Here is a 22164-nt window from a genome sequence, read left to right on the forward strand (position 1 = left end):
CACTGCCCACCCCCGCCAACCCACCTGGTGTGGGTGCTTCTTGTCTGAACCCCGATAGAGCTGCCCGGGGTGCCAGGACCCCAGCTGCTCATCTTCTTTCCTGGCTCTGATGGTCTCCTGGTGGGGTTTTTGCTGAATGTCTGGGAGGTCTGCTTGAATCCCAAGGGTCCTCCCTGTTTCTGGGGCTCAAACTGTCTTTCCTGACAAAGCTGGGTTCCCTTTTCTGAATGTCATTCATGTCTGGGAGCAGCTGTCATCCTTGTGGAGGAAGGTCCCCATAGAGAAAGACCAACCCCACTAGAGGAAGCCCCCCCATGGAGAAAGCTCCCCTGCCCCATAGAGGGAGGTCCCTGTAGAGGGGGCCCCCCACAGAGGAAGGCCCCTCCCATCAAGGCGGCCCCAGTAGAGGGGGCCCCCCACAGAGGAAGGGTCCCCATCAAGGCGGCCCCAGTAGAGGGGGCCCCCCACAGAGGAAGGGTCCCCATCAAGGCGGCCCCAGTAGAGGAGGCCCCCCGTAGAGGAAGGCCTGTCCATCTAGGAGGCCCCAGTGGAGGGGGCCCCCCCATAGAGGAAGGCCTGTCCATCTAGGAGGCCCCAGTGGAGGGGGCCCTGTGAGGGGAGCTCTGGAAGCCGTCTCCCTGGGGGGCAGTATAGCGGGCTCGAGAGGAACCCCAGCAGAGGACCCCCACCCAGAGACGTGTGGCTAACGTGTCAGCGTGTCCCGCAGGCTGCCTGCTGCCCAGGAGCTGCCCTGCCTCCAGGACTCCCCGCTCCTGGCACAGGAGGGCGGGGTGCTTTGAGGTCTGGAGCCCACCTCCCTTCCCGTCGGCTGGGCCTGTCTGGAGCTGGTCTCGGTGGAGCACCCTCTGGCTCTTCTGGGCCCCTCGTCAGTCCCTTTGTTCTTGGGGGCCTGTGCTCCCTTGTGCCCCCTGGCCTTCCAGAAGCAGACAGAAGGCTGGAGGGTTGGCACGAGGGGTCGCAGCCGCCTTCCTGGGCCTGGCCGTGTTCTTTGTAGCGTAGCCACCACACCCCGATCCTCCCTGGCTGGAGTGCCTGCCGCTCAGCGAGAAGCAGACGAGGGCCGGCCCACACCTGTCCCCTGGGAACCGGGCCAGAGGCAGCACCTGCTGGTTCTCGGGCCGCAAAGCTCCTTGCTGCCCCCGGGCCTGGTGCCTGCCCTGCATGCCCCGAGGGCTCCTGTGTGGAGGAGCCTGGGTATGAGTCTGGAGTGGGGGCTCTGCGGGGCAGGGCCCGAGGGTGGCAGTGATGCCCCCCAAGCCTTGGGGGTTAGCCTGTCTGGGGGAGGGGTGGGGGGTTTGGGGCCTCGTCCGTCCTAGTCTGTGTTGCTGCCGGCACACAGCGAGGCTCCCGGCACGCGATGCGTGCTTGTTGAGTGCAGGTGCCTGTGAGCGAGGAGCCGCAGGTCCCGAGGCTGATGCCGGGGCTCAGGGAGCGGAGGGGTGCGGGTGTGTCCCCGACGTTCACCGCTGATGCGCTGCTCAGCTGTCCGCCTGTCCTTCTGTAGGTCGGTCAGGCCACCGGTAGTTCAGCCACGGGCTGAGCCCTGGGCTCAGCCTCCGGCCACCGTTCCTGGGAAGGCCTCAGTCGCCACCACCCTGTCCCCCATAACTCCTTCCTCGGAAGCCGAGTTTAGCTTCTAGGCATCAGCAGTTTGTCTTAGAAACTTGGGGTTCCCCATATTCATGGAAGTGTGGGTGGAGTTCGGGGGGGCATCCCCCCACCTCCGCCTCAAAACCACAACCGCGAAGTCATGGAGCCGGAACCAGTGAGGCGGTCTGACTTCTGCTGGTGGGGACGGCCCCCCACTCGACCACGCCCTGCGGGGAAGTGGATGTGGGTGGGGCTGGGGGCTCTGGGCAGAACCAGGCTGGGCCGCAGGCACTGTGGCCTGAGCTGCCTCTCCTCTCCCATGGTTCGGGGGCTCCATCAGCCCAGGGGGCATTCCCCACCTTGGCCCAGAGCTTGCCTGCAGTGCTGGGCATGGGTGGGCACCTTGGCACCCTGACCTCACCACCTTGGCGAGCCTCCCTGGGCAGGACCCACGTGGGCCCTGCCTGTCCTTGCTGTGGGCACCGCGGCCGTGAGGCTGTGTCCACCAGGCTAAGTGTGGGGGTTTTTCCCTGGCCTCGATGGGCAGGCAGAGGCCCATGGGGTTCAGGGGCCTCCCACTCCATGCTGATGGGGGTGATCGGCCTCACCCGCAAGGGCTGGAAAGGAAGGGTGTGGTGGGCGTGGACGAGGGGCGGCGAGAGACAGGAGGAGATCTGGGGCCCCGATGGAACCGGGCGGTTATCTCAGTCAGTCCCGAAGACTCCGTGGGAACTGAGATGAATGCCAAGGACATGAGAGGGGAAATGGTATGGGCCCCCACCCTGGGTACGCCACGGAGCCGCCACTGATGCTGACCGTGCCTGAGGGCTCCGTCCCCGGTGCTAAGGCCCGCCTCAGGTTACGGACGGCGGATACCGGTCCCAGGGGCCTGCCTGTGGGGGCCTGGGGGACAGGACAGGTGGCCCCTACCCACCCTGTATGGGTTGGACACCCACAGAGGAAGTGCCTGAGTTCCTTTCCGGGGTGCCGCCCAGAGGATCCAGCCGCTCAGAGTCGTGGCCGGGCTCCCACAGCCCGCGGGAGGCCTCGTGCCCAGCCTCCGGCCTGCACCGGTGTCCTCAGGGCCCCTCGGGACCTCCCTTGGTCTCTGCTGCTGACTGGCCACCCCAGCCACACCGGTCTCCTGCCCTTTTCCCAGCAGTCCTTTGGTGTGCCCTCCTCCAAGCACGTGTTTGGCGGCCCCCTCTGCCTGGGCGCTGCCTTCCGTTGTCTGCGGCCCAGCCGGCCTGCGGGCGGCCCCCGGAGGCCCCAGTGCGCGGGCGGAGACTGCGTGCTGTGCCCCAAGCTGGGTACACGACCTCCGCTGTCAGCGCGGCCCCCAAATCGCTCCATCATCCCGACGGCGACCCTTGGACGGAGGCACTCGTGTTTCTCCCGTCTTTTCATGAGAAGCCTCAGGCCCAGGGTGGTTAGATAATTCCCCCAAAGTCACTCAGGGAAGGGAGGAGGCAGAACCCCCATGGTCAGCTGTGGCTGCCCCCCCCACCCCCTCCTGGCCAGCCCCACGGGGGTGGGAGGTGTTTTCTGTGGCCTCGGGCGCCTGGCTGGGTGCTCGGTGGGCTGTCTTGCGGCTCTGGGCTGGCGTGTTCCTGGGGCACTGGACACCCTTTCTGCAGCATGCAGGGGGCCCCTCAGAGCTGTGGCTCCCAAAGGCCTGAGCTCACACCTGTGTGACCCCTTAAAGCCGTGTGCCCCTGGCTGGCCACTGCATCCACTCTGGAGGGGGTCCGGGCAGCTCTTCCCGCTCAGTCAGGGCTTCCCATGGGGCACAGCCCAGCGCGGTGACACTCGGCAAATAGCCGGGGCCCCCACTGAGTTGACTGTCTTCTGGGAGATGCTGCTGAAGCCTGCAGACCGTGTGGGGGGGCGGGGGGCATTCTTGAGGCAGTGGGGTCCTCTGGACACCCCTCGTCTCTCCCCTTGCATCCTGACAGCCCCACGTGGCCAAAGCTGGCCTCCTGGCCTCCCTGCAGCCCCCCGAGTCCTGTGGACTTCAACGTCCTCACAGATCAAGGTGGCCGCCTGGGCAGGTGAGCCCAGACGATCAGGGCTGGAAGAGTCCCTGCAGGTGCTCAGTCTGTGCTCTCTGCACGTTGAGCACCAGCTCCTCCTGTCCCAGGAGGAGGGGGCCAGGAGTCGGGGCCACATGGAAGGAAGCGGGTGAGGCTCCCGTGTGCAGGAGGAGCCCGGCCTAGGGCGACCCGGGGATCAGCGCGGCTGCTGCGATCTGTCCAGAGGCACTGCAGGACCCGACTTCCGCCTCGGTCAGGGCTTTGCAGAAGTGAGGGCGCTCGGGGGCTGCCGGCTGGCGCCCTGGCGCCTGTGGGGCGCGGCTGGCTTGCAGGGTGCAGTGGGAAGCACCCCTGGGCCCTAGGCGCTGACGGGAGAGCTGGGGTGGGCTCAGCGGAACCAAAACTGCTGTGTCACTGCCGCGGCAGCTGTTGCCACGGTGACCGGTGAGTTTCCCACGCTTCCTCCTGGCGCAGCGTCAGGATGGCGGGAGGGGCGGAGGGGGTGTGTGGTGTGTGGGGGGGCTGAGGATGTGTGTGTGTGAGGATTGTGTGTATGTGTGAGGATTGTGTGTGTGTGTGAGAATTGTGTGTGTGTGGCAGAGGATGTGTGTGTGTGTGATGGCGGGGGGGGCAGAGGATGTGTGTGTAGGGGTGAGGATGTGTGTGTGTGTGTGTAGGGGTGCTGTCTCTCTTCGGGTTGCAGGTTCCGTCTGAGACCCCCACCACGCCGTGTGTGTCTGTATGTGTGTCTGTGTGTTTGGGGGGCTGCTGTCTCCTCCCTCTCCCCTCCCTCCTCTCCAGGTCAGGCTTCGGTGTCCATCCATGGGTTGGGGTCCCCAAAGCGCCCAGCCACACCAGCGTGTCCCAGAGCTCTGGCTGGCTGCTGGGGGCAGCACCCGGGGGTGGCAGGCAGTTCTCACTTAGGTGGACGAGGGGCAGGAGTGTGAGCCGGGGCCTCGAGGGTCCTCCTTCGAGCCTGAGGTTCCGTGGGAGCTGGGGCCCTGGGGGCAGAACGGCCTCCTCCAGCCTGGCCAAGCCGATGGGGTGGACATCCTGCCGGGGTCCCTGGAGCTGGGCCTGCCGCGCCACGTGGCTGGAGGTGGGCGAGGCCCCCTCCGAGCCCCCGTTTCTCTCTCTGTGGAGGGGGGCGTGGCAGCGCCTCCCTTGCCCCGCGGACGCCCCGCGGCACCTGCCCGGGCCGACCCCACTTTCCCTCCGCAGCTCAGCTCGCCCATGAACCCCGTCAGCAGCAGCGAAGACATCAAGCCCCCACTGGGCCTCAATGGTGTCCTCAAAGTGCCGGCCCACCCCTCAGGGAACATGGCGTCCTTCACCAAGCACATCTGTGCCATCTGTGGGGACCGCTCCTCAGGTGAGCCGCTGAGGGCAGGGAGGGCGGGGCCGGGGGCGGGGCCGAGGACAGGGAGGGCGGGGCCGAGGACAGGGAGGGCGGGGCCGAGGACAGGGAGGGCGGGGCCTGGGGCGGGGCCGCAGGACCCCCGGGAGGGTGCAGGAGTCAGGAGCCCGGCCGGCCAGCGAGGGGCCGCCGCAGCTCCGAGCCGCCCACCGTGGACCTCCCAGCGTTTCCAAGTCCAGGAGATGGTGAGCGGCGGGCGGGTGGCTCCAGTGGAGATCCTGGCAAGGGGGCCGCCGGGCTGTGCCCGGGGCCGAGGGTCCCTCGTACGCCGCCCCCCGCCACCCCCCCCCCCAACGCCCGAGCCCAGCAGGCCGGCTGAGCCCTTCGGGGCGTCAGCCCGGACGTAGAGAGGATGCGGGCCCTGGTGTCGGGTCCGCGCGCCCGCGTCCCCGGCTGCGCGTGGCGCTCACGGCCGCCCCGCCCGCAGGCAAGCACTACGGGGTGTATAGCTGCGAGGGCTGCAAGGGCTTCTTCAAGCGGACGGTGCGCAAGGACCTGACCTACACTTGCCGCGACAACAAGGACTGCCTGATTGACAAGCGGCAGCGGAACCGCTGCCAGTACTGCCGCTACCAGAAGTGCCTGGCCATGGGCATGAAGCGCGAAGGTAGGCCTGCCGGGCGCGCGGCCCTCCCTGCCCGCAGCTCCTTCGCGTACCCCTGATGACGGGGCTCTCACTCCCTGCAGAGGCCTCCGCTGCTGCTGCTGGCTTAGCAAGCATCCCTGGGGGCCCTGGTCTCACTTACTGACTCTTGCCTGAGCACCGGCTTCGTGCCAGGCTCTGCAGTTACAGGAGAGGCACCCTTGGTCCTGCCTGCCAGTGGCTCCCAGCCCCGCTGGGGAGAGGCATCCATCAGAACCTCTCTGCAGTCCTGGTTGGGCCTGCCGACCGCCTGGGCTCTGGGGGGCTGTGGCGGGAGGTCGGAGGTGGGGGCTCCACCTGCAGTGAGCCCCAGAGAGTGTACAGGTGGGTCCTGGGGCCTGCTTGCCACCACTCGGGAGGATGGTCCAGGAGACCCGGGGCTGGGGTGGGCGTCAGGGAGCTCTGGAGACCATCAGGATGACCCAAGCGTGCTGGGCGCTGGGTCGTCTGGGCTCTGCTTCCTTGTGCAGTCGGGGCGGGGGTGCCTCATGACCCAGGTCCTCACAGTAGAGAGACTTGGGCTGCAGGCCTCTCGGCCTTGGGACCAGGGCCGGGTTTTGTTGACAGCAGGTGTGTGTCGGGTGGTGGGGCAGGGCGCATGGAGGGCTGCACCCTGGGGTCACTGAAACTGTCTGGCTGCCCCGTCGGCCGGGGCCTGAGCCTGGGGCGGGCTCCTCACAGCCCCTTGCCATCTGTGGGCCTCGGCTTCCCTGGCCCAGGTTTGGGGCCTCCTGGCTGGGAGGTGCTGTCTGGGGTCAGGGTCTGTGTGTCCCTCCTGCACCCGTCTGCTCCACGGTCCCCACAGGCTGGTGTGTGTGACCTTCCTCCCCACCATCCTGTGGGGGAGCCGGGCGGCTGTCTCATCACCCCCTATCCTGTGGGGGAGCCGGGCGGCTGTCTCATCACCCCCCATCTTGTGGGGGAGCCGGGCGGCTGTCTCATCACCCCCCATCTTGTGGGGGAGCCGGGCGGCTGTCTCATCACCCCCCATCTTGTGGGGGAGCCGGGCGGCTGTCTCATCACCCCCTATCCTGTGGGGGAGCCGGGCGGCTGTCTCGTCGCTGGGGACCGCCCTCTTGTGGGGGCTGCAGTCTTCATCTCTTTCCTTTATCTCCTGGAGCCCAGTCCTCCTTGCTGACAACCCAAGACCCCAGCTGGGCCAGTGGTCCCGTAGGATCTGTGCCTTGAGGCTGAGAAGCAGTGATGGAACGGGGGTCTCGGCACTGGCGAGGGGCAGTGTGCCCATGGACCCCGCAGAGGGGCGCCTCCTGGGCTCCAGCGTGAGCTGGGGGGCGGCCTGACCGTGGTCTGCCTGCCCAGCCTTCCTGATTGGGTGCGTGTTCCATAGAGACACTGGCCCACCCTACTGTGTGCGGGTGGAGAAGCTGAGGCCCAGAGGGTCCGGGGCTCGGCCACGGTCACATGTTGGGCTGGAACCGGGCCCTGGCTTCCAGCACTGACCTTGTTCCTCAAGGCCAGCAAGAGGGCAGAGGAAGTGTGTGCCTGGTTTGGGGAGGCCTGTGCCCAGCCCTAGCTCCTCTGGCTGCCCCATGTAGTCGGTGTGGGCTTCCTGGAGGTGGTGAGTGCAGTGTTGTTCCTGAAGGATGGACACTTGGGCAGGGGGCAAGCACGTGGTGGGCAGTAGATCAGTCTGCACCTAGGTGTGGGTCAGCGAGCTGTGGCCGTCTGTACATTGAAAGTGACCGTCACACAGCCAGGCAGGGCCCCCGGGAGTGGTCAGTGCTGCCTTTGGGGAAGCCGGGGCCTGTGGGAGCCCAGAGGAGACCCCAGCCCTGCTGTGGGCATTGGGCAGCGCTTGGTGGACCGGTGTCCAGCTGACCCCTGAGGAGTGGAGGGGTGTTCGGCAGAGCACGCATCTGGATGGAGGGGCGGCACATGCAGAGGCGAGACCCCCAGCGGACGTGGCTCCCTGCAGGCCCCAGAGACTGACCGAACACAGGTCCCCAGGGCCGTGCAGTCCAGTAAGCACTGACCCTCTCCTAAGGCCCTCTCAAGCTTTCCACTTGAGAGCCTGGGGGACACCCCAGTGGTCTGTCCCCCCAAGGTCTGGGGAGAGTGGAGACAGCGTCTCCCATCCTGGTGGAGCTGCAGTCTCGGGTCTGGGGGATCAGTGCATTTGAACCCCTGCCTTTGCCCACTGGTAGATCTTCGGGGCACCTGCTGTGCCCGGAGCCTCTTTGGGGACCCTGCCTGGTCACACACACCCACCCATTGTGCCGTGACTGTCTGCGCACCCCCCAGGGAGGGAGGGGGCCTCGGGGGTCATGTTCAGGGCCGTACGCCCGCGCTCTCATCAGATGCATGAATCTGGAGCTTTGGGCGCCGTCCTGAGGCACTGCGGCCCTTGAGGCCTGATTTATGGGCCATTAGATAAATACCTGATTCCATCAGGACCCACCTCCCCTCGCCTCCTGCTGGATTTATAAGTCACAAGCAGGCAGTAAAAACACTCCTCCATGGCCCTCCCGTGCTCCCAACACGACGTGAAGCTCCTCGCTGGCCCGAGAGCTGCGGGGCAGCGGGAGGCGGCTCTGTCCGCCCGTGGGTGCGGCACTGTTTGGCCCCCTGCTGCTGCGGGGGAGCGCCCATGCCTTACCCTCTTCAGTGGCCGCGGTGCCCGCCCAGCGGAGGGCTCTGTGGGCCAGTCTCCTTCCTCTCTGCCCCCGCCCCGGGGCGTGAGCCCTGCCGGGAGGGCTCCCCGGCAGGGGCAGCGCTTTGGCGGCACGACTCGGGGCAATGCAGTGCCCGGCGATGGGGGCCAAGCGTGCGACCCTGGGCCCGTGCAGGAACATGTAGGCTGTAGGCCCCCAGGGCCAGCCCGAGCCCTCCTCGGTGCGGCCCCGTGGCGGGCAGCCATGCCGGCTGGCCCTGCCCGACACAACCCACATGAGAGGCTTCTAGTCGCTTCTGGTGCAGCGGGGATGCAGGCTCGGGGCTGGCACCTGGACTGGCTGACCGCAGGGAGGGCTGGCTAGCTAGGGACACAGCAGGTGATGGCTTCGTGTGGGGTGACGGCGCTCACGCGGCCCATGGGGCCGGGGGCCCAGATGGGAAGTGCCCGCAGGCCAGGCCTCCCCGGCTGGGTCCAGGCCTGTCCGCTGAGCTCGGTTGCACTCGGGGCCTGTCGGTGCTCCCGTCTGATGAAGGCGGCAGGTGGGTGCGCAGGGCTTCCCGGTCTGAGGGGGAGACCTGGCCCCCATCTGGGGTGACAGCACCAAGCCAGAGGGGTCACCCCACTGTCCCCTCTCTGCTTTGCTTCCTCCCTCAGGAAGGCCGCTCCCCGCTTCCTTCCTGTGTCCGTCTGCTGGCTCTGAGCGCCGGCTGTGCAGATGGAGCCTGGTGTGTGTGTGTGTGTGTGTGCGCACACGTGCGTGTGCAGGCGGGTGTGGCACCACGTGCTGCTGCGGAGAGAGCCCCAGCCGGGTCCCCACCTCCTTGTCCACGGGGGGTGCGTGGCCTTGCCTCTCCCAGCCTCGGTTTCCTTACCTGTGCATGGGGGTGTCGGCAAGCTCCCCCAAAGTCCTATTGAGAGGAACATGGCAGGGGGCATGGTGGGCGGGGGGGCAGGAGACTGGTGGCCGCAGAATGGGTATGTGTGTATGCGCGTCTGTGTGTGTGCCTGTGTACACTTATGGGTGTGTGTGAGTGTGCACATGTGTCTGTGTGTGAGCCTGTGTGTGTGTGCCTGTGTGCCTGGGTGCATGTGTGAGTGTGTGCATCTGTGTGTGTGCGCATGTGTGGGGTTGTGTATGTTTGCATGCCTGTGTGTACATGTCTGTGCATCTGTGTGTGAGCCTGTCTATGTGTGCGTGTGCATGTGTGTCCGTGTGAGCACTGGTTTACATGTGTGGGTGCCTGGGTGTGAGCCTGTGTGCATGTGTGACTGTGTGCATGTGACCGTTCTCGTGTGCAGACTGCGGAGAAGGAGGGCCGGGTCCTCTGAGCTGGAGGCACCTAACCCTGCGGCCTCCGGCAGGGACTCCCCCTCCGCCCTTGAGAAGGGGCAGCCAGGCCAGAGCCCCTGGTGAAATCCCATCCTGCCTGCCCCTTGGGCCCTGCAGGGGACAGGGGAAATGCCCAAAGCAAAGGAGGCAGCAGGCGTGGGGTTCCCCACCTGGACGCCCCCTCCCACCTCTCAGCTCCCTGCCCGACTCCCCAGGGGAGAGGGCTCCCACGCCAGAGTCTGCTGACTTCGGGGACCCTGGCTGTGTTGGGGTGTTTAGCACCCCTCCAGGTGCTGGCTCAGCTGCTGGGGAGGATTGGCCTCAGGGGTTTTCTTGGGAATCCCGGCGGGGGGCCCACCAGCTCTGCTCTCCTGCAGCATCCCCTTGCAGCCCCCCCGCCCCAGCCCTGGGCTGGGAGGAGAACAAGGCCCTGTCTTGGCCGCCCCTCCTGCCTGAGGCCTCCCGCCGGCTGGACGTCAGTCAAACGACGGCTCACCTGGCCCAGCAAGAATCCCAGCCCCCGCGTCCCACCGCCGTCTATAAATAAAACCATAATATTTATAGTGAGGGTACTCACAGAGCTTTCCTAGTTAGTTCTGCCTGCCCGACCCCAAGCCAGGGCCCCCTGGTCAGCACCCCTGGGCCCAGGGCTGTCTCAAGTGCAGGCACCCCCATAACTGGACCACAGCATGGGGGGCCTGGGGGCAGGAGTCGCAAGCAGACGGAGGACAATGCCCACGGATCCCTGGGAGGCGGGTGCCGTTAGTCTCACTTGGGGGGGGTGCTGGGGCCCGGAGAAGCTTGGGGCTCACCCGGGGCAGAGCAGATCTGACTCCTGAGCCGCCTGCTCTCCTGAGAGCTCAGCCGTGAGGGGTGCTCTGGGCCTCAGTTTCCCCACTCGGTAAAACGTGCCTCTCAGCTGCCTCTCAGCTCTGTCCAGAGCACAGACCCCGGGGACCCCACCCTCAGGGTCTCGGGGACACTGCCGGCCAGTGTTCTAAGTTCCCATCACTCGGCTGTGGTCCAGATGGGCCCGTGTGGCTGCCTCGCGCTGGGTCCACCCTTCTGGCCTGTGACCCAGTCCCCTGCACAGATGGTGACCTGAGGAGGTGCCCGGCCCAGCCCAGCATACTCTGTGGTAGGGGGTGGGGGCCAGCCGGTCAGCTTGAGCTTCCCACCCAGCCCCACCAGCTGTCAGACTTTGCAGAAGCGCCAGGCTTGCGAAAGCTCTGGCCCGAGGCCTGCCTTGCTCCGTGGCCCAGCTGGTCCGGTTTGCAGTGTCGTCCGACCCCTGTCCGGAGTCCTGCTGCGCCAACGGAAAGTCCCTCGCTTGAGTCAGCATTTGGGCTCGGAGAATGAAGCCCCTGGCAGGGGGCAGCTGTGAACAGCCGTTTGTGGAGGCAGGAAGGAGGGCAGGTTGGCCCTCAGGACGCCCCACGGCCCGGAGAAGGGCATCGATGGGTCCTGGTGTCTCTGAATGGTCATCGGTGGGGCCGACTTGGTGGAGAGGGTTCGACATGGGCTGTTACAGGGCTGTGTGGGGCCCGGGGACCCCAGGGAGCCCCAGAGGGGAGCCCTCACGCCCCCAGGCTCAGAAAACGGAGGCTCCCCTGGCCCCTGGGGGTGAGGGGCTGCGAGCAGGCCCTTTTGCTCAGTACGGCAGCTGTGTGCACACCGCAGCCCTCCATGAGTGGCCTCGCACAAGCCCCTGCTCTGTGCTGGGGTCCCCAGGGGCCCCGCAGAGCCCTGTCTGAGGTGGGCGCTGAGGGCACCTGGGGTGTTGAGGGGATGCCTGGACCCGCTCTGGCTCAGCAGGGCAGGACCACGGGAGGGTGGGCTCGGGGTTTGGGGGGCTGGGGTGCACCGCCCAGTCCTGGTGCAGCTGCTGTAGCTCGGGTGTCCGGGCGTCCGCGGGGCTCCACCCGATATGCCCGGGGCTCCGCTGGGAGGGTGCTGGGCTGTGCGGCAAGCCCTCCGATCTTGGACTAGGCTTCTCCCTGCTGCGGACTCCCCTCACCGCTCTGGTCCGGGGTCCTTGCTGTCCCCAGCAGATGGGTGGGGAGTGGGGTCAGCCCAGGACGCTGCAGGAGCCCCTCGGGGCTTTGCGGGGCTCTGGCTCAGCATCCCCTTGGCCTGCAGGGCGACCTCAGGGAAGTCTGAGCCCCTCTTGGGAGAGGGCGGCCTGAGCTGCACGGGCTCTGAGATCGAGGGTCTGTGAATGCCCAGCATGGGGTGCCCGGTCCCCCCTTGTCCTTCCTCCACGTGGGTGTCCTCGGGGCGTGTTGAAATAAACCCTTCTCTCTCTCCTGGGTTCCCAGAGACTAAGCTGCCCCTGTCTGCCCAGTCTTCCAGCCTCATGCTGGACACCCCCTCCGCCCACCCCGTGCCCCATCCGCCCAGCCCTGACGTCCCCGCTCACGCCCAGGTTTGTGTCCCACCCCAGCCCCTCTCCTCCCCGCAGCGGGCGTGGATCTTCAGAGGTCTGCGTCCCACCCTCTCCCTCTCCTGGGACCCTTGAGCCCTGTCCGGGAGCCTGGCCCACTCTGATCTCTTGCTGATGCGAGAGGCCCTTGCAGCAGCGTCTCTGCTCTGGCCCTCGGCCTTGGTGCGTGCCCCCTTCCCTGCCTGGATGGCCATCCCTATCTTTTTGTTCCTTCAACTTCATTGCCGCTTCTTCCGGGAAGCCTTCCTGGCTTTGCTTGCATCCATAGCCCATCAAAGCCCTTCTCACTCCACCTCGGGATCCCTGCTGAACCGTCGGCTTCCTGAGAGCGGGGCCCCGTCTGCCCCGGCCCTGGGCAGTCCTGGTGTGAACCGTGGTTGAATGAGTCACCGAAAGGCGGCATGGCCTGTTCTCAGTGCGCACAGCTCCCCGGGAGCGGGAGGCCGAGCTTGGGGCAGAGACGGGGCTGCGGTCTGGCTGGTGGGTGGGCGCACTGCTCGGGCCCCGGGGGTGGAGGCGGCCCCGGGAGCTGCGGGCTGACCAGTGGCCGCCCCCCGCCCCCCCCAGCCGTGCAGGAGGAGAGGCAGCGCGGCAAGGACCGGGGCGAGGGCGAGGCGGAGCCGACCAGCAGCGCCAACGAGGACATGCCCGTGGAGAAGGTCCTGGAGGCCGAGCTGGCCGTCGAGCCCAAGACCGAGACCTACGTGGAGGCCAGCGTGGGGCTGAGCCCCGGCTCGGTGAGAGGCCCCGCCCACGCCTGTGTGCTCTGCGCTGGGGGCGGGGCCCTGGGAGTGTTCCCGGGACAGGGGGGCACCCCGTCATCTCATCACTGCCCCCCGCCTGGAGGGGGACCTCGTCATCCCATCACCGCCCCCCGCCTGGGAGCGCGCCCGGGAGGGGGACCCCATTATCTCATCACCACCACCTGCCTGGGAGCTCGCCTGGGACGGGGACCCCCTCATTCCATCACCGCCCCCCGCCTGGAGGGGGACCCTGTCATCTCATCACCGCCCCCCGCCTGGAGGGGCACCCGTCACCACACCCCCGCCTGGGAGGGGGACCCCGTCATCTCATCATCCCCGCCTTGGAGCACGCCTGGGAGGGCAACCCCTTCATCTCATCACCCCCGCCTGGGAGGGGGACCCTGTCATCACCCCCCATCTGGGAGGGGGACCCCATCATCACACCCTATCTGGAGGGGGACCCTGTCATCATCCCCTGCCTGGGAGCACGCCTGGGAGGGGGACCCCCATCATCAACCCCCCACCTGGGAGGGGGATCCCATCATCACACCCCTCCTGGGAGTGCTCCTGGAGGGGGACCCCGTCATCTCATCACCGCCCCCCCGCCTGGAGGGGGACCCTGTCACCCCCCGCCCCAAATCCATGAGGCTCTGCTGCCCATCAGGTGGGCAGTTTTCGGCTGTTGGGCTCAAAGCCCAGGACTTGACGGCTTCCTTCCAGCTTCCTGTTACCTCTGGCCCATCCTGCAGCCAGGCCTGTGGGCAGCCCTGGGTCTCAGTGTGGTCTGTGTCTCCCGTGTGGGTTCAGGGTGGCCCTGAGGTCCCCCTGGCCTCCCCGCTCCGTTCCGTCCCTGGCTCACGGTGGCCTGGACGCCCTGCTCCCCCGCCCCCGCTGCCCCAGGGCCCCTGCTCCTGTGGCTTCCTCTGTTCCTCCTCCGGCTTCAGCCTTGGAAAGTGTCCCTTCCTCGGGGAGCCCTTTCCCCCTTGACCCCCTTGTGCCCCCATCATGGGGGCTCGGCGCCCCTGATGCTGTGGGGGTCACGGCGCGGCGAGTGGTGGTCCGTTCTCCGTCCTCGCCATCACACTGTCCCTCATGCCTGGCTGCGGTCGGGGACGGGACCCTGCCGTGCCTGTAGGTGCTCGCTCACGGCCCCCGCCCAGTCTCAGAGCATGGGGTCCCGTCTTGTCTGCGGTCTCAGGACAGCCCGTTTCCTTGTCTTCCTGTGATGGGGCGCCCCAGGCTGCAGCCGCTCTCAGACCCCCCACTGGCTGCCCCACCAGGGGAGGCAGGCCCCCTCCTTCTGGGGGTGCTGCCCCTCGTGTGCAGTGACCCCCCTCGGTTTGACCCTCGACAGTCCTTCTGGTCTGTGGTCCGACCCCACCCAGCGGCCCCTCTCCAGTCCCAGTGGGGAGCCAGGGCTGCTGCGGGGACCTCATGACTGAGCAGACGCTGAAGGAAAAGTCAGGGATCGACAGCGGTCTGCCAGGTTTTACTCTTGTCCAGCGAGGACACCGTCTCGAGGAAACAAGGCCCCCCCTGCGCGCTCCGGGAATGTAGAACGGGCGGGAGGTTTAGGGGACAGGCCGGTGGGCTGGCCGGCGAGGGCTCTGCCCTCCTGTGGACGCTACTGGCGGATTGGCCTGGGTCCCCGTCTGGGGCTGGCTCGTTGGGCCCCTTACCTCACACCAGGGACACCTGTCTGCCCTGGGGGAGCCTCAGGTCCCAGCCTGGGGGCCCCGCAGTCCCCTCCTGGGACAGGGCAGGCCCCGCCCTCTCCGGCACGGGGCCAGAGCTCCTGAAACTACTGTTGAGTGAGGCCTGTTTTGTCTTTTTGTGGGAATCGGGCTCAGAGAGGTTAAGTCCTGCGGGGGCCACCCAGCAGGCTGGAGCCGGGTGGAGTTCGAGCTCCTCCCCCAGGGGAACCCTCCCTCCAAGCCTGGTCCCGCACCTCCGGTGCAGGTGACCTTTGCCCCCAGCTCTAGGTGTGACCAGGCACCTGCCTCCAAGGCCCTGCCTACTCCACTGGGCCTGCTCTGGGCCCCTCGGGGGCTCAGGGGGTGCTCCTGCTAATGACCAGAGAAGGCCCGACCTCTGGGGCTTCAGCCCGGGACTGGTCGGTCTTCCCCACGCCTTCTGCCCCTCCTCAGTGCAGCAGGACCCCGCCATCAAGCTTGGGCTCCCACCGGTGGGCTGGAAGGGCACGGAGCAGGGTCCCAGAGGAGTGGAGCCTGGCCCCGGGCTCTGGTTCACTAGCTGCTGGGTGTGTCGCTCGGGTGAGCCGGGTCCCCGGTGCAGGCTAGCTCTGCCCGTGGCTGCTCTGGTGGACGGGATGGGTGTGCGACGCCCGGAGGGTGTGCTGGGCTTGGGCATGTGGCGTCTCGCCATGAGTGCCGGGCTTCTGGTTGGTGCTCCCGGGCGGAGGTGGGGATGCTGTGTGGGCCGGCCCCCTGGGGCGAGGGGCTTCGGTGTGAAGGTGACTTTTGGGGGGCGTCTGGGTGCTGGTGCCTTCCACCCCTTTCCCTGACTGGCCTGTGCGCCCTGGAAGCCGCTTCTCCTGTGGCCCCAGGTCCTCCTCCTGCACGCCGGTCCCCATCCACTCTGCCGGCCTTGGTGCCCGTCTGTCACAGGCCTCCCACGAGAGCCCTCAGCAGGCCCTCCACGGCCGGATTGTTTAGACTGTGCGCTGCGGGAGGGCGCACGGTTTCTCTCAGGGAAGCTCCTCCAGGCCTCCCCACCCTGTTGGGGAACGCCTGGCCCACTTGGTTCCTGGAATGAGGCGCTTCCGCATCCGCTGCTTGGTCCCACCCCCCAGGGCCCAGCGGGTTCTCCGTCCAAGCCCCGCGGGCCGGAGTCTGGAGTCGCTGAGGCTGCCTGGGGTCCCCCGTTTGTGAGGATGACCTGGCGTCCCCTTCTGGCTAGGGGCTTCCTAGGTAGCTTGGTGGTAACGAATCCACTTGCGATGCAGAAGACATGGGTTCGATCCCTGGGTCAGAAAGATGCCCTGGAGGAGGAAATGGCAACCCACTCCAGTATTCCTGCCTGGAGAATCCCGTGGACAGAGGAGCCTGGCGGGCTACAGCCCGTGGTGTCTCGAGTCAGACACGACTGAGCACACAGGCACACCCTGTCTGACTGGAACCTTCTGGAAGGGCCTCTGATGCACCGTTGTCTGTGTGCTACCTCCAAGGCTGGGAGGAAGCAGCAACACCAGAGGGGCCGGCTCTGCCCACCCCCTCCCCAAGCCTGGTCTGCAACAGGAGGTCACCCGGGATCGGCCCAAGGGCCGCGGTGGGGACAGAGTGGGTCGTAACACGGTGATCTTTCTGTGGCTGCTGGACAAATGACTGCAAACCGGTGCCTAAAACAACACAGGTTTTACTGCCTTACTTCTCGAGGCCCGAAGTCTGAGATCTGTGTCCCTGGCCAAGTCAGGGCAGGGCTGGCCCTCCGGGGGGCCGCACACTGGCCTCTCCAGCTCTGGAGGCGCCTGCGGGCCCCGGCTCCTGCGCTTGTTCCACGTCGGGGCGGCAGCTCTTCCCTCCTTGACTTTGGCCTCAGTCCCCTCACGTCCTCCCTGCCCTCTGACCTTCCCCCCACCTCCAGCAGGGGCTCTGTGACGCCCCGGGCCCACCCACACCTTCCAGGGTAACCTCCCATCAGAACCCTTCACTCGTCCGTGTCCGCTGAGTCCTTGTGCTGGGGTTCGGGGGCTGAGGCCGTCGGGGTCATGGGGGCGTTGGTCAGCTCCCTCCCCCTGTTGGGCGTGTAGGGGCTGGCCCGGTGCTCACCACGGTGCCCCTCCGCAGCCCAACGACCCTGTCACCAACATCTGCCAAGCGGCTGACAAGCAGCTCTTCACGCTGGTGGAGTGGGCCAAGCGGATCCCGCACTTTTCCGAGCTGCCCCTGGACGACCAGGTCATCCTGCTGCGGGCAGGTGAGCCGCGGGCCTTGTGAGGGGAGGGGCGGAGTCTGGTGGGCGAAGGGGCGGGGCCCTGTGAGGGGCGGGGCCCTGCTGCTGCTCAGTGGGAGGTCCTGGGGAATTGTGGGGGGGAGCTGCTGGGAAGGGCCAGGGGGCTGATGGGAAGAAGGCCTGGGGACACAGGGCCGGGGAAGGGGCCTCAGAGGAGGGCAGGCTTGCTGGGGGCTTGGTTCTGCCCCTTGACGAGGTCTCATCCTCAGCCCCCTGGGCCCTGGTGTTTGGCCAGTGGGTGTCCTTCCACGATGGGCCCAGGGGTCGGGAAGACAGTCCCTGGAAGAGCTTTCACTCTGACTGGGGCACAGACCCCAACCCCAGAGCCCACAGGAAAAGATGCCGACCTGCGGGGTTGGGAGGGGCCCTGGGTCCTGAGCTGAGCGGGCAGCCTCTATGTCTCCCGGGCTCTCTCTCTTCCTCTGTGTAAAGTGGGGCCAGTACTAGCTTTGTGGGGTCGAGTCATGATTGAACAGCATCACCCTTGTGACACGGTCACAGCCACCAGCCTGGAACCTTTGGGGCACCGGTGACGGTCACCGACACCACTGCTGAGTGTTCGTGGGCTCCGGGCTGGGGTCTGAGACGGTGGCTAGTGACGCTCCGAAGACAGCTTGTGCATCCGGTTTGCAGGAGCGCGTGCGCACGGGATTTCTCTGTCTTCCTCCAGCTCTGTGCCCACGCTGCGTGTGCCAGGGCCTCTCGGAGAGAGGGCATTGGTTCCCCTTTGGCTCCGGCACTCCTGGGCTCCATCATTTACTGTTTTGTGGCACCCCCAAAACGTCAGCTCTGGGAGTCTGCGGTGGGGGCTCCCTTGGGCTCCGTGGCACCGGTGTCCGGCACGTACAGAGATGGACTTCCCGGGCACCTGAGTGTGGAGGGCCCGGCGCAAGCGGCTGCAGGAGCTGCTCTGTGCGGGACTCCTCGCGTGTGCCAGGGGCACGCGAGAGCGTCAGTGCCCGGGAGCCGCCCTCCTGTGGAAGGGTCATGAGCTCGGGGTTCCTCGCAGGCCCTGCCTCAGAGGAGCTGCCTACCGGGGCCCGGTGGGGGGCCGGGGCGGGGCGGGGCCGAGGGCGGGGCCCCGGAGCCCTGCGGCTGGGATGAGTCTCTGCGCCTGCTCAGCCGGGGGGCGGGGCCTAGGGGCGAGGGGCGGGGCCTAGGGGCGAGGGGGGGCGGGGCGGGGCGGTCCGGGGCCGGGAGACCACGGTGACCCTGTGCCCTGCCCCGCCCCCCCGCAGGCTGGAACGAGCTGCTCATCGCCTCCTTCTCGCACCGCTCCATCGCCGTGAAGGACGGCATCCTCCTGGCCACCGGGCTGCACGTGCACCGCAACAGCGCCCACAGCGCGGGCGTGGGCGCCATCTTCGACAGGTGAGGGCCCCGCCGCGGCTGCGCAGCCTCCGTGCGGCACACGGAGGTTGCCCTTTTGGCGACAGCAGAAGAGCCGCAGGACAAAGTCCTGGGTGGCTCAGAGGGTAAAGCGTCATCCCTCAGTGCGGGAGACCTGGGTTCGATCCCTGGGTCCGGAAGATTCGCTGGAGAAGGACCGGGCAACCAGTCCAGTATTCTTGCCTGGAGAATCCCATGGATGGAGAAGCCCACGGCTACAGCCGTGGGGCCGCAAAGAGTTGGACACGACTGAGTGACTTTCCTAAGATTAAAATCCCCGCGGCCGCCTGCGTACCCTAGCTCCCATGGCGGTGTCCTTCCCTCCACGTCCACGTGTGGGAAGGAAAGCGGCCCGTCTGTAAAGCAGAGTAGACAGTGATGCTGTCCCGGGGGAGCTGGCGAGGACTCCTCCGATGCGTCGCAGCATGTGAGCCTGCGCGCAGCCATGTCCCAGCACTGCTCTGGGCTTGTCCCCGGCGGGGACGCCGCTCTCTGCTCCCGCCCCTCTCAGCACCCACCCAGGCGGCCGGTGCTGGGCGGTGGTCAGTGACCCCATTCTCAGGCTTCGAAATCACGACTCGTCTGTCTCCACTGGTGGGGTCACTTCCCATCCCTGGCTGGCTTTGCCTGTGAGCCCAGAGTACCTGGGCCTTCTGGGGACCGGGGTGTCAGCTCAGCCAGCCGGAGCTGGAGGGGCTGGGGAGGGGTGTGGGGGTCCCTCGGCAGGGGCGCTGCGGCGCAGGGTGAGTGGACCCGTGGGGAGGGGAGGCGATGGGCGGGGTCCCAGGTGAGCCCCTCAGTGAAGTGAGAGTCGCTCAGTCATGTCCAACTTTTTGCGACTCCATGGACTTCTCCATGTCCATGGAGTTCTCCAGGCCAGAATACTGGAGTGCGTAGCCTTTCCCTTCTCCAGGGATCTTCCCAGCCCCGGGATCGGAGCCCAGGTCTCCCGCATTGCAGGGGGATTCTTTCCCAGCTGAGCCACCAGGAAAGCCCGAGCCCCTGAGTACAAGAGCATTAACGGGGCGGGCAGCAGACCCCTACTGTAGCCCCCGCGGGTGAACGCAGGGGCGCCCTGGCACATGGGCCAGCTCAGGAAGAACAGGGGAGCGACTCCTGACCGCCCCCCCACCCGCATGCACTAGGCACCCTGGGCAGACACCGATTTAGACAGTGTAGGGCGTGTCTTTGCCACAGGACATTTCAGGGCCTTCAGCAAGCTCGAAGAGGGGCTGTGGGGTGCTGGGTTTATTGCTTACATGCTTAGTTGCTCAGCCGTGTCCGACTCTGTGACCCCGTGGACTGTAGCCCGCCAGGCTTCCCTGTCTTTGGGATTCTCCAGGCAAGAATACTGGAGTGGGGTGTCATTCCTTTCTCCAGAGGATCATATTGCTCATAGACGGCTTCTTTAGCAAGCCCGTCCGTCTGAGGGCACATTTAGAAATGCCTCCCCGGCCGTGCGCCCAGCTGATAGCTCCGGGGGCCCAGGTGCTTGGGAGACGCCTTCCCATGGCCGTAGGGAGTGGCAGGGATACGCGTCCAGGCTTTGGCCTGGTCTGCAGCTGGGCGGGGATGTGTATTGGTGGACTTCGCCCCCGACGTCCAGGACCCTGGCTCACCCCGCTGTCCCGTGGTCCCCCTCTAGTCTCCTGGTTCCTGGAATAAAATCCCACCATGCTGAGCTCCTGGAGCTGGAGGAGAGGAGCCGCCCCTCCCCTCTCAGGGCCGCAGGGACAGGCTGGCCGCGGGGACTGTCCTACCCTGTCTGAATCGCCTTACCCTTCTCAGTTGCCCTCCAGGCCTGCGCTGAGTCCTTCGGGGGTGTTCCTGGGGGGCCCCGGGAGGGGCACGGTCTGGTTTGGACATTGATGTTTGCCTCTTCCTGCGCCCCTCCACAGGGTGCTGACGGAGCTGGTGTCCAAGATGCGGGACATGCAGATGGACAAGACGGAGCTGGGCTGCCTGCGCGCCATCGTCCTCTTCAACCCCGGTACTGCCTGCCGTCCAGGCCCAGCATCTGCGCCCCGAGGGGCCCAGGCAGCGGGGCGCCCACCACAGCCCCACAGTCCACTGATAGGGCAGTGTGAGCCCCCTGCCTCTCCTCTGAGCCTGCCTGTCTCGCTTTTGATGGGCTCTGCTCCCAGAGTTCTGGAGCCCGGCTGGTCTTGGGGCGCAGGGGGCACGGGGGCAGGGGTGGGCTCTGAGGACTTCTCAGCGAAGTGCAGGGCGCTGACCCGGCGGTGAGAGGGCGGGGCAGCTGCAGCGCTTGTGGGTCCTGAGTCCTTACCCTCCGTCGGCTCCTGCGCTGAAGGTCAGGCTGGGGTGACGCTGGGGTCCCCTAGTGGGGACAGCCCGTCTCCAGGGGCATCTGTCTCCAGGTCTGTGTGTGAGCCCACAACCTTGCCAGCACAGGCCTTCCCAGTGGGATCCCTGCTGAAGTCAAGCATAGCTTGGCTGCTGGCACTGCTTTACCTGCTGGGGCCCAGACTTGGTGCTGCTGGGGGTGGAAGGGAGGAGGCCAGAGTTGGCATAAGCCCAGGAGTGGGGGGACCGGGGGCCCAGCTGCAGAGGAGTCTGCATTTCCCGAGGTGCCCAGGACCCCAGGCCACAGTGGCATTCACGCTGGGCACAGTGCCCCTGCTGGGATGTCGGACAGCCGGGGCAGGGCCGGTGTGGGGCCACCCAAGAGCAGGCCTGTCTCCAGGGCTACACTGGCTTCAGATGGGCGGCAGGGGGGGCTCTAGCCTCTGCCTCCTAAGCCATCAGGTGGACCATGCCTGCCAGGGCAGTGAGCCCGAATCCCAGTGCCCAGAAGGGGCTGCTGTTGGGGGTCAGTGGAGAGAGGCTTGTCGGGTGTCGGCTTGCGGGGTAACCTCGGAGATGAAGGGGCAGAGAGGGGATTAGCTTTGCCTGACCGAGGAGCTCTCACTGCCTCAGGAAGGCCTGTGACCACTGCCCAGATGACCCAGGGTGGCCCGTGCGCCTCGGTCCTCACCCCCAGGCCGTGGGGTTTTGGTGGCCCTGGTCCCAGGCATCTCTGTCCACAGGCAGAGCCCCTTCCAGACCAGGCTCCTGCTGCTAGGGTCCCAGGTCTCAGGGTGGCTCCAGCCCCCACAGCGTGGGTTTGGCTGTTTCAGACAGAAGGAGGTTTGGAGCCTACATTCAGCTCAGAGGGGCTGAGACCCAATGCACCGAGGCCTCTGGAGTTTACGCGGTAGCCGTGGTAACCAGGGGGGGTGGAAGCAGGGCCGCCCCACATTCCTGATGGGGTAGTGGCGTGGCGGGAGGTCAGGGGACTGGCCCAAGGTCGAGTGGCCAGCACGCAGCAGGCAGGGCGCGCGCGCGGGGCAGCCTCATCTGGGTGGGGGCTCTGGGTCCCCGCTCCCTGGGGCCGGGCTCTGACCTGTGGCCCCTCCCCCTCGCAGACTCCAAGGGGCTCTCAAACCCAGCCGAGGTGGAGGCGCTTCGCGAGAAAGTCTACGCATCCCTGGAGGCGTACTGCAAACACAAGTACCCCGAGCAGCCAGGAAGGTGAGACCCGGCCGCAGCCTCCGCCCAGACGGACCTCGGACCTCGGGGTCTGGGGCAGCCCCACCCCTGCCCCTAGCCCTTCAGACACGCCTGTGGGTTAGAAGGCAGCTGCCCTCCTCCACCCAGGGCAGCCAGGGACCCAGGCGCTCTTCGGCCCCCAGCGGACGCGCGCTCATGGTTCCCTGCAGCCCCACCAGACAGACGGGCCCTGTGCTGGTGCACAGTAGGCACGTGTGGCTCTAGAGTGCGTAAACCAAGGCGGTGCTTTCCTCCGCCGGCTCGAGGCAGGGCCCTGGTGTGCTCGCCCCGGCAGGGACAGACACCAGCACACAGTAGGTGCTTTACAAACATGTGGAGCAGATGGCCGTGGGCTGAGCACAGAGCCTGCCTGTCTCTCTCGCGGGCCCAGGAGGGCTG

The 22164-nt window shown here is 66.9% G+C and overlaps 1 protein-coding gene across 4 annotated transcripts in view; it reads left to right on the forward strand.

The window, feature by feature from the left end:
* The window catches only part of RXRA (retinoid X receptor alpha), a 93174-nt gene that overhangs the window by 66333 nt on the left and 4677 nt on the right, over positions 1-22164 (forward strand). For 2 of the 4 annotated variants that reach the window (XM_070455974.1, XM_070455977.1), the window contains exons 3-9: positions 4866-5016; positions 5489-5668; positions 12680-12849; positions 16662-16791; positions 18066-18198; positions 20115-20206; positions 21642-21747. In XM_070455974.1, coding sequence (XP_070312075.1) covers positions 4866-5016; positions 5489-5668; positions 12680-12849; positions 16662-16791; positions 18066-18198; positions 20115-20206; positions 21642-21747 — 962 coding nt within the window. Of the gene's footprint in view, positions 1-3982; positions 4089-4283; positions 4384-4865; positions 5017-5488; positions 5669-12679; positions 12850-16661; positions 16792-18065; positions 18199-20114; positions 20207-21641; positions 21748-22164 lie in introns of those variants that run through there. The other 2 variants (XM_070455987.1, XM_070455980.1) reach the window with 2 other exon arrangements.

This window comes from Odocoileus virginianus, chromosome 2, assembly GCF_023699985.2.
Source record: "Odocoileus virginianus isolate 20LAN1187 ecotype Illinois chromosome 2, Ovbor_1.2, whole genome shotgun sequence".
NCBI classification, from domain to species: domain Eukaryota; kingdom Metazoa; phylum Chordata; class Mammalia; order Artiodactyla; family Cervidae; genus Odocoileus; species Odocoileus virginianus.